The 14,677-nt window shown below is 37.2% G+C and overlaps 1 protein-coding gene across 1 annotated transcript in view; it reads right to left on the bottom strand.

Annotated features, from left to right (window-relative positions):
• The window catches only part of LOC102832836 (potassium voltage-gated channel subfamily H member 8-like), a gene marked incomplete at its 3' end in the record, with an annotated part of 520,053 nt that overhangs the window by 79,579 nt on the left and 425,797 nt on the right, over positions 1-14,677 (bottom strand). Inside the window, exon 7 of the mRNA XM_006874245.1 lies at positions 14,202-14,409. Within this exon, the coding sequence (XP_006874307.1) occupies positions 14,202-14,409 (208 nt within the window). The remainder of the gene's footprint in view (positions 1-14,201; positions 14,410-14,677) is intronic.

Raw genomic sequence — 14,677 nt, 5'->3', positions numbered from 1 at the left:
TTCTGTTCAGCTCTTGTATCTCCTCGTTTCATCCATTTGCTTTACCATCTCTACTCTGGAGAGCAAGTTTCAGTGTCTCTTCTGACATCCATTTTTATCTTCTGTGTGGTGTCATATTTATATTCAGTTGATGACTGTATAATGGTGTGTTTTCAGGAACACACCACCTGTCATAGAATTTGCCCACGTGAATGCAGTTACTTCTCTGTTTACAGTGTAGCATAGTTCAGGGTGGCTTCACTTGTGTCCAGAACAGGGGTGCTATGCAATGTGCTGGGCCACAGGAAGAGCAGAGGCTACAAAGAAAGCATGCCATTGGCTGCAGAGTTGGGGAGAATAGAGACAGGCCATCCCCTGGCTACTTGGAAGGCCAAGGGACATGGGAGAACTGCAGCCCCTTGATGTCAACTTCCAGCCATGTCCTGTGCTTGAAGATGTTGTATCAAGAGCTATTCACAAAAGTTCAAGATTGCTGGGCCACTCCGTGTCAGCCCACAGTTCACCCATTTTTTCTCTCGCTCACTACTCCTGTTCAGCTTCTTCTTGCAATCAGTACTCATTCCAACTCTATGTCCTATCCTCTAATGCTCAAGTTTCCAGGATCAACATCTGAGTCTGTTTCACTTGGTCTCCCATGCTTTTTTTTTTTTTGCAGAGGGTTGGCTCAGTGTGCTTGCTTACTCTGCCAATTTGCTCTGGACTCCCCTGAGCTCATTTTATCATGTAAAAATTTGACATTCCCTGAGCCAGAAATAGATTAATATATAAGATAGTAAGAATTACACAACTCAGGAAATACCAATAGGGCAGAGAGGTCAGTGGGAGCCATAATTTGCAATGAGTAAAGTTAGAGGATGCTTTAGCTGGAGCAAGGAAGACATGAAAGTCAGCAAATTATGGTCTCAATATAAAGGATTCTTGGAGACCGTATTCAAAGAAGACTCATTTGTCCGAAGTCTAGGTTCAGGGATGGGTCCAAGGTGTTAAAATCAAGAGAATCCTCCTAGGACTAACAAGTCAAAATGAGAGTAGGAAGAAGTTTTTTGGATGGATTACAAATTCATTAAGAGCAAGCACTGGCACACGGTAGAAGGTGGAACCATGTTTGGATCATTTACTGAGACAGAAAATATAGAAAAGGAATAGAATTGGATGTGAAAAGGGGCAGACATGGTTCTAGATATGATTTTTGTCTCCCTGACAAAATTAAAAGTCCTGTAAGGTAGAAAAATTAAAAATTCATTACTAGCTGATTAATTCATTGAAACATTATTTAAATTCCATGACACCAAGTTAGAAATCCACCACTCAACTCTCAGTTTGTTGTACAATCGTGGCTCGTGAATTGCTGTAATACTGAAAGCTATGCCACTGGTATTTTAAATAACAGCAGGGTCACCCATGGAAGAGATCCATATTTGTGTCATTCCAAAGAGAGGGGCGCCATCGGAAGGCAGAATTCATTGGATAATATCTTTGATAGCCCATGAGAGTAAAGTTTTACTAAAAGTAATCAGAAATATCTGCAAGCATACATTGACAGAGAACTTCCAGAGGTTCAAGCCGGATTCAGAAGAGTACGTGGAACGAGGGATATCATTGCTGATGTCTGATGGATCTTAGCTGAAAGCAGAGAATATCAGAAAGATGTTTACCTGTGCTTTATTGACTACATAAAGGTTTTTATTGTGTGGATCATGACAAGCTATGGACAACATTGCAAAGTACGAGTATTCCGGAACACGTAAATGAGCTCGTAAGGAATCTGTACATGGATTAAGAGGCAGTTGTTTGAAAAGAACATGGGAACACTGAATGTTTTAAAATTAAGAAAGGTGTGCGACAAGGTTGTATTCTTTCACCATACTTATTAAACATATATGCTTAGCAAATCATCTGAGAAGCTGGGTTATATGAAGAAACACATGCATCAGGATTAGAGGAAGACTCATTAACAACTTATGATATGCAGATGATATAAGCTTACTTGCTGAAAGTGAAGAGGACTTAAAATATTTACTGATGAAAATCAAAGAGCACAGCCTTCAGTATGGATTGCATCTCAACATCAAGAAAACAAAAATCTTCACCACTGGACCAATAAACAACATTCTTATCAACGGATAAAAGAATGAACTTGTCAAGGACTTCATTCTTCTTGGATCAACTATCAACACTCACAGAAGCAGCAGTCAAGAAATCAAACAATGTATAGCATTGGGCAAATCTGCTGCACAGAAACTTTTTTAAAAAGATGTCAGCTTGAAGACTAAAGTGCACCTGTCCCAAGCCATGGTATTTTCAATAACCTCATATGCATGCAAAAGCTAGGCAGTGAATAAGGAAGACCGTAGAAGAATTGATGCATTTGTGTTATGGTGTTGGAGGAGAATATTGAAAGTGCCATGGGCTGCCAAAAGAACCAACAGATCTGTGTTGGACGAAGTGTAGCCAGAGTGCACCTTGGAAGCCAGGATGACCAAACTTGGTCTCTCATACTTTGGACATATTGTCAGGAGGGACCAGTCGCTTGAGAAGAATATCATGTTTGGTAGGGTAGAGGATCAGAGAAAAATAGGAAGACCCCCAGCAAGATGGATTGGCAGAGTGGCAGCGTCAATGGGCTGAAGTGTGGCAACAATAGTGACGCTGGCCCAGGATCAGGCAGTGTTTTGTTCTGCTGTGCACAGGGTCGCTATGAGTTGGTACAAACTCGACAGCACCTAACAACAACAAGGGAGATATATTCTATGATCTAGATATCTTAATAGCATAAGAGGAATTGCATGCAGGGTTGTTGCAGTTATTGTTTTTAAGTACCGTCAAGTTGGTTCCCACATATAGCAACCCTGAATAGAGTTTCCAAGGAGAGTTTCCCAAGAGTGGCTGGTTACTTTGAACCACCAACCTTGCTGGTCAAACTGCCCTTGTGATCCAGTGCGTTATCCTCTAGTGCCACACCTGGACTCCCTGGTTGGGTGGGTGAGGTTTATTATAAAACATATACTAGCTACATTAACAAAGTACAGACAATAAAAACTCTCCACTAATCAATATCTCCATGAGAGAAAAACAGCCTCAGTCATGAAGTATTAACTGGTGAACATTTCTTAACTTTAGAAATAAGATTTTGTGGTTACTTATTTGTCTTAATTATTTCAATTAAAAACATCACTATCAGAGGACAAAGAACTGTGCTTTTCTATAATTACTTTTAAATGTCCCACTTTATACATTATATCAGGGAGACTGTTGTATTGATAAGCATAATCAATGTGAATAGTCCTATTAATTTAGAAAACATTTTTTATCCAAATACAATTATAAACAGACAAGACATTTCCATATTTACAGTGGGTTCTTCCATGATGGAAGGAGCTCTGGTAATGTAGTAGTTATGATTGGGCTGCGAACTACAAGGTCAACAATTGGAAACTACAAGCTGTTCTGTGGGAGAAAGATGAGGCTTTCTGCTCCTGTAAAGATTTGCAGCCTCAGAAACCCTGTATAGGACAGGGTCACTTAAGTTGAAACTGACTCCACAGCACATAACCACCACCACCAGCTTCCAAGATGGAGATAAAAGCTGAAGTTTGTTCTGTAGTTATACATAACAATCACTTTATGTTAATAAAGTGCCATAGAGTCAGTTCTGACTCACAGAAACCCTTTATAGGGTTTTGGAGGAGCTGCTGGTGAGCTTCAACCACCTACCTTGTGGTTCAAACCAACCTTGCAGTCCAGTGCATTAACCCAGAGCACAATACTAGTGGTGAGACTTTACTAATATTCCTTATAAATTGTCAAGAAGAGGAAAAGAGGATGCTGCATATCTCAAACTTATATGAAAACAGAAATTTTGTGACTTCAAGTGTCCACTTGATACATTTGAAGACACTGGTGGAGAGATTCTGAGTATATTGAAACTTCAGTGTTTTCTTGCTATAAGTATTTTCTCCTAACAAGCAACCCTGGCCATTGACTCAACTCTCAATTTGCCATCTGAAACCCAGAAATTTCTTTTCAAAGGACTGACAGTGTTTTGCAATTAAAAGCAATTTTTTTGTGTATGCTATTTGTATCTAAATGTCCAAATACATTTTAAACACAGAGTAAGACTGCAGAGATAATTTAATCTCATAATTGAGCATTCATATACATTTTATTCTCTAATTTTTATAATAAGCAAAGTTCATTGGCCCACTCAGAAATAAAATTTAAAGGAAGCTTGTGTTTTAGAAACAAATAATTTGTTCTTTATGGCAAAAATAATAGAACTTTTCTATTAAAACATGGAAATAATTTTTGGTTTCTTAATTTTTTTTAAAAATTAAGATAGAGGTTTAGCAACTCTTTTAAAACGGATGGCATTTGATTTTCGTTGCTCAGAACTAACAGTAATATACACTGTTTCTGATGATGAAATTTTAGTACTATGTTGTGTTGCTTCTGCAGAGAGGTTAATTCCTTTATAATAGACCTCCTTGACCTATTAGGTATGGGCATTGTCCAAATAAGTTTACACATGTGATGAGAATTGACAAATTATAGAAACAATAGGAAGAATTGCATTGTAATTGTTCTGACACTGTTTTTAACTGAGGAGAATTAAATTCTCCCAAACACTCAAGGCTTTTTAAAACATTGCTACTCAAAGTGTGGTACAGGTTCTAGTAGCATCAGCATCAACCTGTTGTTGTTAAGGGCTGTGGAGTCAGTTATGACTCACAGTAACCCTGTATAGGGTTTCCAGGGAGCAGCTGGTGGGTTTGAACTGCTGACCTTGTAATTCACAGTTCAGTGCTGTTCCTACAGCACCACACCAAGAGCCCACCTGGAAGCTGTTAAATATGTACTCATTCTAAAACTATGGGATTAGAGTCTGTATTTTAATGAACATTCCTAGAATATTCTTATGCACATTAAAATTTAAAAGGTGCTGAAAAAAAAATACAAAAAATATAGAAGAAAAACCTTTTATGAACCTCTAAGTGGGGACCATTTTGTGAGAATCTTAAACTTAGCCTTTCTTTTTTTCCCTTTCCTGAATGCATGTGTTTCCAAGGATGAGAATCCATAGGTAAGGGTTATATAAGAAACATTATATAGTGCATATTATACAGCCTGAAATAATTCTGTGCTAGTAAATTGTTCCCTTTTGAGAGAAATTTGATGCAGTTATTATTATTTTTAATTCATAATATCATACACCTAGCCATTTTTATTTTACATGAATTATAAATGCTAACCAGATCAAAAGCAGTTGATAAGAAGAGAGCCATTCAAATCAATCAGGTTTTATGATGTCGTATCCAACATAGATCAAGGAGCTCTGGTAGCATAGTGGTTATGAGTCGGGCTGCCAACCTCAAGGTCAGCAGTTCGAAACTACCAGCAGTTCTGTGGGAGAAAGATGAGGCTTTCTGCTCCCGTAAAGATTAACAGCCTTGGAAAGCCTGTGCAAGATCACTATGAGCCGGAACCAACTCCACGGTACTTAACAACAACAACAACAACATGCAACAAAGATCAGGATACTACGGATTAAAAACGTCAATGAAATTTCAAAAACTATGTTGGATTTAATCCTTTTTTTCCCATTCTAGACTTTTTGCCTTTTTTTTTTTTTTTTGTAAGCCACTGATACAAATACAATTTTAAACATCTACAGTGGCTAAGCATATTCAAGCCAATGGATTAAGAGATAAAAGAGATTCTCTCTACTACAAAATATTCTCATCTCTAATCTCTGGAGCAGATAATTTATTTTAAAGTTTAGTGTGTCATAGTGTTGGAAGTAGAGATAGCTTTGAAAGAGACTGTAAAGTACATTTTAGCTACAAAAGAGACATACTAATGAAGACGGAATCTAACTGTGGAAGCAAAACTTGGCAAAAGTAGAATTTCCCTGTTAAACTTAAACAAGGAACATAGCAGGGTATCCAGAAATTACCATGTCCCATATTTCAGCTAACTCTATAGGATATGAAGATAACTGTGAAGAGTGTAATGATTCATTCAGAGAAGTAATAAATATTTTATACAATTCATCTTATTTATTTTTCAATGTAAAGATGTTACTGTATGTAGAAAATTATCTTTTGGGGGAGGAAGGGAATAGGCTGCAAATAAATATCTTATTTTCCTTTGGACATTGTAATAGGGAGTTGCAAGGTGTCCCCCCTCACCATGTAAGTGTAAAGTGGGAGAGGCTCTTCTTGCCCTGGCAGTCAGTGTCTGACCCTGTGACATAAGTTTGTCCAATTGGATACTCCCTTCAGAGATGGTGAGTCAGAGATGAAGGGAAGGTTCGGACTCATTTACAGCAGGTACAGTGGCAGAGAAATGTTCAGGTCATTTTGGCAAATGGCAGGCTGTGCTTCTTTCACATGGGTATATGGGGCTACCTTGGGTCACTTCCTTCCTGAGGTCTAATTTTCTAATTTTCCATCCTTCCAATTCTCTGAGTCTGCATATCCTGTTAATGAGTTCCTTCTTCTTCTTTTTTTTTTTTTTTTTCTTTTTTGCTAGCAATCAAGAACCATGACTTAGGAAACAGGACTTCTTTAACTAGACTTGAATGATATTGCTAATTAAATGGCACATGAATCATTGGTTGAAGTCTGAGTATTGGCTGCAGTTTGAGATTGGTACCGATTTGCAGTGAGAGCAGAGATGGTGGTGGTAATGATGACATAGCAGTGATCAGTTTCAGAAATATGCTATGTTCCAGACACTATGTTTAGTGCAACACCTTGAACACTTTTAACCTTCAAAAAGCCTACGGGAGGTTGAACTACTACACCCATTTCATAGATGAAGAAAATAAAGTCATCTTGGCTGAAATGACAGACTAAATTTCTGAAGTCAGATTCAAACTCAAATCTTTCCAGTTTAAAATAAAAACTTTTGTATTCTACTTAGGATCCTTGTGGAGATCTTCAAGCACTAATTCAATGTCATGAATTGGATCTTATATAATCAGTTCTGGTAGTGTAGTGGTTATGAGTCACGTGCTGATCTCAAGGTCGGTAGTTTGAAACAACCAGCCATTCTATGGGAGAAAGATGAGGCTTTCTGTTGCTGTGAAGATTTACAGCCTCGGAAACCTTATTCAGGGTTGCTATGAGCTGGAGGGGACTCCACAGCACACCACCGCCACCACTATCATTATAAAAGGAAATATGTAAGATTTCATGTATTTTTAAGGAGCTCTCGTAGTCGTGGCTATGAATCCGGCTGCTAGCCTCAGGGTCAAGAGTTCGAAACTACCAGCTGTTCCACCGTAGAAAGATGAGGATCTCTGCTCCGGTAAAGTTTTACAGCCTCAGAAACCCTGTACAGGGTCGCTATGAGTTGGAACTGACTGCATGGCACAACAACAACATATATTTTTAGCTAAATATTTAATATTCACTTGGTAATGAATATTAAATCATTTCAAAATATGCAAAGGCATATAATTTGTTGTCCTTCACTACAACTAATCCTGAACGCAAGATTTTAAGGCCATATCTTAATAGCCTTCCCATATAAAATGTAGCATACCCACTGGCCACAGTGAATACTGCAGTATTTGCTATAGTAATAAATGAGTAGTAAACCGATAATGATAATTATAATAGCTGATAGTTATCAGCAGTTACTAGATTCCAGGCACACTGCTAATTGTTTCACAGACATTGATAAATTTAATACTTGCATCCCCAATGAGGCAGGCAATGTTGTTATTTTACAGATACTGAAAATAAAACCCAGAGAAATATCTTTTCCTATTTCCTGGTACACTTTATTTAAGAAACTATTGCTTGACAGTGAAATATATGGCTCTCTGTAGCCTTAGGATGAAGTCCAAACTCTAAAATTTAGCATGAGCAGTCTTTGATGAGTTGGTTCCTGCCAACCTACCTCCTTAGCCTCTTCACCTTTTACTCCCCTCCCCTCACCACACACACACACTCACTCTTTATTCCAGTTCTAGCGAACTGCTTAATATAGTCATCTCTCTGCTGTTACATGCCCTTCACTTGACATCTGTATAAGCAATTCCTAATGATACCTTTAAACTCAGCTCTTCTCTGAAAAGTTATATGTGGTTGCCACCATTTTTACATATCCCTAAAATAGAATTTGGAGTCCTGGTGTGGTGCTGTGGGTTAATGCGCCAGACTGCAAAGCTGTTTGAACTGCAAAGTCGGCAGTTCAAGCTCACCAGCTGCTCCTGGAAAACCCTATACAGGGTCACTATGGGTCGAAACCGACTCAACGGCACTTAACAACAACAACACAATATAATTTATCACATTGAAATATGCTCATTAAATCATTTGTTTGTCTCCAGTGCTGAACACAGGACCAAACTATCAATGGGTGCTGAAAAAAGAATTCCTGAATGAATGACCAAGCCTTAAGTGCTTACCTAGTTTTTGTTTTTGTTTTTCTAGTCACAAAGAGTTTGCTAAGTAGACATTCCCTGTAATATGATAATTTTCAAAATTATCAGACAGCGTTCTAGACAAGAGGTTAGGGAAATACTTCTGCCATTAGCAATTGAATGACCTTTAAGACTTATTCATTCAACACAAATTGATTTGTTTTGTTTTTTCACACTTGCCAGGAAAGGAGCCCTGGTGGTACAACAGTTAAGTATAGGGTTACCAACAAGAAATTCAGTGGTTTGAACCCACTGGTGAGTCCACGGGAGACATGTTTGACAGTGTGCTTCTGCAAAGATTTCAGTATCAGAAACTCTACTGTATCCTGTATGGTCACTACAGTGAGAATATACTGATGGCACTGGATTTGGGTTTTGGTTAAATGAAGGAACTGTTCTACACAGTGCAGATATAGCAGTGTATATAATAGAAAATAACCCATTCCACAATGGCGTTTTCATAAGTTAGATCCAGATTTCTCTCCATTAAATCAGGGGTGGTCTGAGGTCCTGCAAGATATACAATTCTATGAAACAAAAATCAAACTATCTAATTTTCTTAAAGTATGACTTGAAAATGAATACCAATAAGAAGTAACATATAACACCAGACATATCACTTCATAACCAGCTTCTAATATAAGTCCTGGTGTGGTGCTGTGGGTTAATGCGCCAGACTGCAAAGCCATTTGAAATGCAAAGTTGACAATTCAAGCTCACCGGCTGATCCTCAGAAACACTATACATGGTCGCTTTGGGTCGGAACCAACTCGACAGCATTTCACAACAACAACAATATAAGTCTATAGGTATCAGTCCTTCCTCACGATCGTAAAAAGCTTGTAGTGAAGTGCAATGCCTTTTTTTTTTTATAGACTAATTTGATTTGGTTTGATACAAAAAGTATGGATTGTCATTATACCAGCACAAGGATATTTTGACTACCATGGTTGTAAATCCTGGTGTGGTACTGAGGGATAAAGCACTTGTCAATGTGAACTACAAGGTCGGTGGTTCAAGCTCACCAGCCGCTCCTTGGAAACTCTATACAGGGTTAGTATGAGTTGGAATCAACTCCCTGGCGCTTACCAACAACAATGGCTGTACAGCAGGTTTTGAAGTCTGAAAGTGTGAAGTCTCCCACTTTGTTCTTCATCTGTACTAGTGTCTGCTTATCCAGAGTGTCTTTATATATATATAAAGTAGATGATCAGAACAACAGAACAGAAATGAGAACTCAGAAGTAAATCTATGAACTTATGTATAATTGATCTTTGAAAAGGTGTTGAAGTCTATCAGATGGGAAAGAGATCGTCTCTTTAACAATGGTGGTAGCAAAATTGACTATCATTTGCAAAAAAGTGAAATGGGATCTATACATCACACCATATGCAAAAACTAATTAGATGGATTCAAGATCTAAATATAAAACCTAATACTATAAAGATCATCAAAGTGAAAATACGAGCAAATTTGTTAATGTAGTTGTGTGCCACTGAATCATTCTAATGGTAGCCCTGTATAGGGTTTTCAAATGTGAATGTTGGGTTTGAACTGCTGACCTTGCATTTTCCAGTCTAGTATTTATCCTATAGCACAACACTAAGTACAACAAAACAAAACATTGCCCAGTCTTGCACCTTTCTCACTATCACGGTTCTGTTGAAGCCTATTGTTGCAGCTGGTGTGGTGCCATAGGATATGTAAAGTCAGTGTTTCAAATCAAGGAGGAAGTGGAAAAAGCACTGTTATATTGAGCAGGTTGCAACCAATGTCACAAAATAAAATGTGCACAAATTGTTGAGTGAGAAACAAAAATACTCTGTAAAATTTCACCAAAATTACAACAAATAAAATTGGAACTCTACCTGTAAGTGTTCCAAGAACAAAGAAAAAGAAAAATTACATTTCAGGCAATTAGCAATGATTTGAAAGGAAATCACATTCTGTCCTTAGGGAAGATGTATCTGTCCTATACATCTACTGTTCATGCAAAGATAAAGACTAACTTGTACTCTAACCAAATTTTATTTGAGTAATCACTTTGTTGATTCATGATGGCTAGACCAAAAAGGTAAAGCTGATTTTAAAGGACAAATTACATAGTAAAAACTCAATTAGCCTAGACTTTTAGCTGTTCAATTAAAAAAATTAGATGGAAAAGATCACAATTAGTTTACATCCACATCTCAGATGGAGTATATTTTAATGGGGTAAATGATCAAGTAATTTTAAAGGATGGGAAGTTCCAAGTATTCAGGTTGATAAACTACACAATTCTCAGCACTAGACTGTAAACCACAAGGTCAGCAATTCAAAGCCACCAGGTGCTCCTTGGAAAAGTCAGAACCGACTCGACATCATTTAACAATAAAAGTATGCTGCTGCTATTGTTATTGTTAACTACCACTGAATCAGCTCTGATTCATAGTGACCTTGTATAGGGTTCTGAGGAGTGATGGGTGAGTTTGATCTGCTGATCATTCAGTTAGCAGTCCAGTGCTTACCCTACAGTGCCACACCAGGTCCTGTTCAAACTAGCATACTACCTTCCTAATAATCTCCTTAGTGATGTGTGCACAGCAAACCTAATTCTCTAAAGATAAATGCGCATCTGTTTTGATAACAGTTTAATAGGTAAACTGAATAACAGTCAACTAAAGACACTAGCTCCTAATCTCTGGAACATGTAAATGTGCCCATAGTTGGTAAAGGTTTTGCATATGTGCTAAACATATTTGAAATGAGATTACCCTTGATGATTCAGTGGGCCTTAAATGCCATCACAAGTATCTTTATAAGGAAAAACCAGAGGGATATTAGACAGACACACAAACAAGGAAAAGGCTATGTGCCCACAGAGGCAGAGTGATGTGTCCACAAGTGAAGAAACTGAAAGATGCAAGAAACACATTTGCTTTTAGAGCTTCTCTGGTTGGTGCAAATGGTTTATTTGCTTCAATGCTAACTGAATTGTTGTCAGGTCAAGTCTACTCAGCAGCAGCTTGAAGACAGGTGTAGTAATTTACTTTCAAAAGATCACAACCACTAAAAATCCTACAAAGCATGGTTCTGCTCTGACACTCCTTATGGCAATGACATAGAATCTACTCCATGGTTACTGAAAGCTCCTCCAGAGTGACTGAGATACTTCCAACATCTTGATTTCAGTTCAGTGAAACTGATTTTGGCCTCCAGGACTGTAAGAATAAGTTTTAAGTTTTAAGGAACACCTCTAAATTCCTTAAGCAAATTGAAGGGATTATTAGTGAGGTTGTAGTAATTAGTGACAGCAGCCACAAGAAGCTAATACATTGAGAAAAGCATTATCATTTTTTTGGCATGCCTTAGTCATAAAACATACTTCCTGACTCAACTGCATCTCTTGAATCAACTGACATGGAAGGTTAATACAGATGGTTGACGTGGACACTGAATTATGATAAGAAAAAAAATATACAAGTACATATATAGTGAATACTATTGAGTTTGTTTTTCTATTAAACTCTTCTATCATGAAATATGAAATGGACTTTCAAGCTATAGAGTGAGTTTTCTCATGTTTTAAAAGAGGAAACCGAATCCCAGACAGGTAAACAAAATATGCTTGAAATCACAATGTTAATGAATGAGCCATAATGATAGGCGAGGTCTATTGACCCCAGTTTCTTTCCACTAATGCTAAGGATCTTAGTGTGATTAGGTTCCAAACTACAACTTCTTTTTATTTCTTTAAACCATATTATTAGGACCAAGAACAGGAATGGAAAGACATAAAACAGAGAATCCAAGTGCAGTATCTCTGCATTTTTATGCAGCAGTTTGTATACCTAGTTTGTAAGTCTGCAGCAGGACCAGAATGTTAGAAACGATACAAAAATCTTTCCCCATATAACTAAATTTAAGAGCGTGAATAAGCTGAATTTCCCCATCTGGAGACGCTAAGACTAGACAAGGCTGACAAATTAATATGAGTGTATAGGTCTGGGGCCTGAAGGAAATTAGGTCAGATTGAAAAAAAGAATCAAGCGGCTGACCACAAGTCAGAATTTTAATATGAATTCAAAACAAAAGCAGAGATCTAATGATATAAATTCATGGAACACTATTTGGAAATATGGAGTATGTGATCCAAAGTTATGGGACAGGGTACAATATTGAGGGACCGAAAATGTTTTCTTCCAGTACAATCAAAACCTTGATCCTTCTTTTAATAAACTCTTCCCTCTCCTTTTCCATTCTCCCTCACTCCATCTCAGCCTCTGCTCTCCTATTCTCTTTATCTAGGATACTTTCACTCCTGAGTCTTATGTTTCTCCTTACTGCCTTTCTGGGAGTCAAGCTTTACAGGCAAGATACAGAAAAAAGTGCTTTTCTAAGGCAGATATGAAAACCACTCTGAGATGAAAATTATCAGAACACATCAATTGCTCCACATAGTGCTGGGATAATACTGAGATGTGTAGGGACATTTCTTCTTTTCTGAGAATTGGGGTCCACAGGCAGGACATTAAAAAAGTGCTTTTTATAGTGAAGATAAGAAAACCATTCTGAGAGGAAAATTATCAGGGTATATCAGTTGCTTTGTGTAGCTCAAGGATGAAATTGAGATGTGTAGAACATTTTTAAGAATCCAGACAGGCAATTCATTCCCTTGAACCTGCTTTCTTAAAGTCTCCAGTTCATTCTCCAACAATGCCCTTTGAAGAGTTTGTATGTGTCCTATGGTGAGAGAAGGGCATTTATGAGAGCCAAACCTGGGGTGTTCGAAATGCTTCATACCACTAAGTGCTGGTTAGAGCATTTTCTCTCTCAGAAGTCTATTGTGGCTTTATTTCTGTGTAAAGGTCTTTTTGCAAAAGTTCAAAATTGATTTTTGGTGATGAAGATTAAGTGAAGAATTTTCTAGCCGTCTAAGAAAAAAAGATTCTTTATAATAAATATTAGATTAACATTAAAAAAAACCTACTCTCTATAAGATACTATAAGAATTATCTAAAGTGTATGACTATGAGAAGAATGACAATATTTTAGGATTCAGGGTTATAGCCTTGAGAATTTTCATTTTCTATAAATCACTGAGATTAGCATAAGTTTAAAAATGTGTTCATGTACAACATGTTTCAGATTCATTTATATAGAATTATGTAACACTTAGAAACTCTGCCTTAAATGTCCATGTATTATGAGGACACGAAATTTTACAAATTGTGCTTTTGAATATCCAGTGCTTAATGCCATCACATATTATTAAAGCACATTCATTAAGTTTGAAAAGTGTGTCATAATGATAGTGCTCAGAGTTTTTAAAGGGGGTAAAAGGGAAATATCTTCTATTAATTTATGGCTTTAAATACAAATGAACACTTTTTTTCTTTTTCTGATTGAAAATATTGCAAAGATTGGATATAGGCCAGTTGCCCAGTGATTTATTGCTACTAGCTTTAAATTGAAATATGTCATGATAAGATCACACATTGGCATCTGAGCACTTCTAGAGTCTTGTTAGTCATTTGAATAGCATCTTTAACTTGAAAGCTTAATTCATTACTCTTTGGAGAGAAAAAGGAAAGCTCATTCTATAAAACTTTCTCCTAAAAAAATGACCTGTATCATAGAAAAAAACAACCAAGATAAAAAGGAAGATAAGACAAATAAAAAGTCAAAGGCAGTGTAGTTATAGAATTCATCGTTCATCTCATTCAGAGTCCAGAAAACCTTCCTTTTTAACTTAAAAATGGAAAACACGACAAATATAAGCCCTTACCAACTTCCCACTTCAGTAGGCTGTTGTCGTCCCTCTCCATTTTTCCAATGACATACCAGATACACGCCATCCAGTGTGCAAGAAGAGCAAACATGGACATGAGTAGAGTCAGGACGATTGTGCTATGTTGGGAATAACGGTCCAACTTCTGCAGGAGACGCAAAAGACGCAGTAACCTCACAGTCTTCAGGAGATGTACAAGTGATACCTGTGGCAGGAATTAGAGGAACACACCTTGGATTATAGGTTTAGTTTGCACCAACCATTAATTTTAACTTACAGCAATTATGGAAAATTCTCAAGGTTAAGTATAATCTTGATTCTAAAACTATGGTCATTTCTGGCTTTTTTTTTGCGCATAGCAAGTTATATTGCAATGTGGTAAGAATAAGGGAAGGAAAGACAATTTAATTATTTGATAAATACTTACCTACCTTAACTATAAGGAGCTCTGGTAGTGTTGTTGTTGTTGTTGT

The sequence above is a fragment of the Chrysochloris asiatica genome, unplaced genomic scaffold (assembly GCF_000296735.1).
Source record: "Chrysochloris asiatica unplaced genomic scaffold, ChrAsi1.0 scaffold00267, whole genome shotgun sequence".
Taxonomy (NCBI): Eukaryota; Metazoa; Chordata; class Mammalia; order Afrosoricida; family Chrysochloridae; genus Chrysochloris; species Chrysochloris asiatica.
The sequence above is the reverse complement of the archived record's forward strand: the minus strand, read 5'-3'. Positions and strand labels throughout refer to the sequence as shown.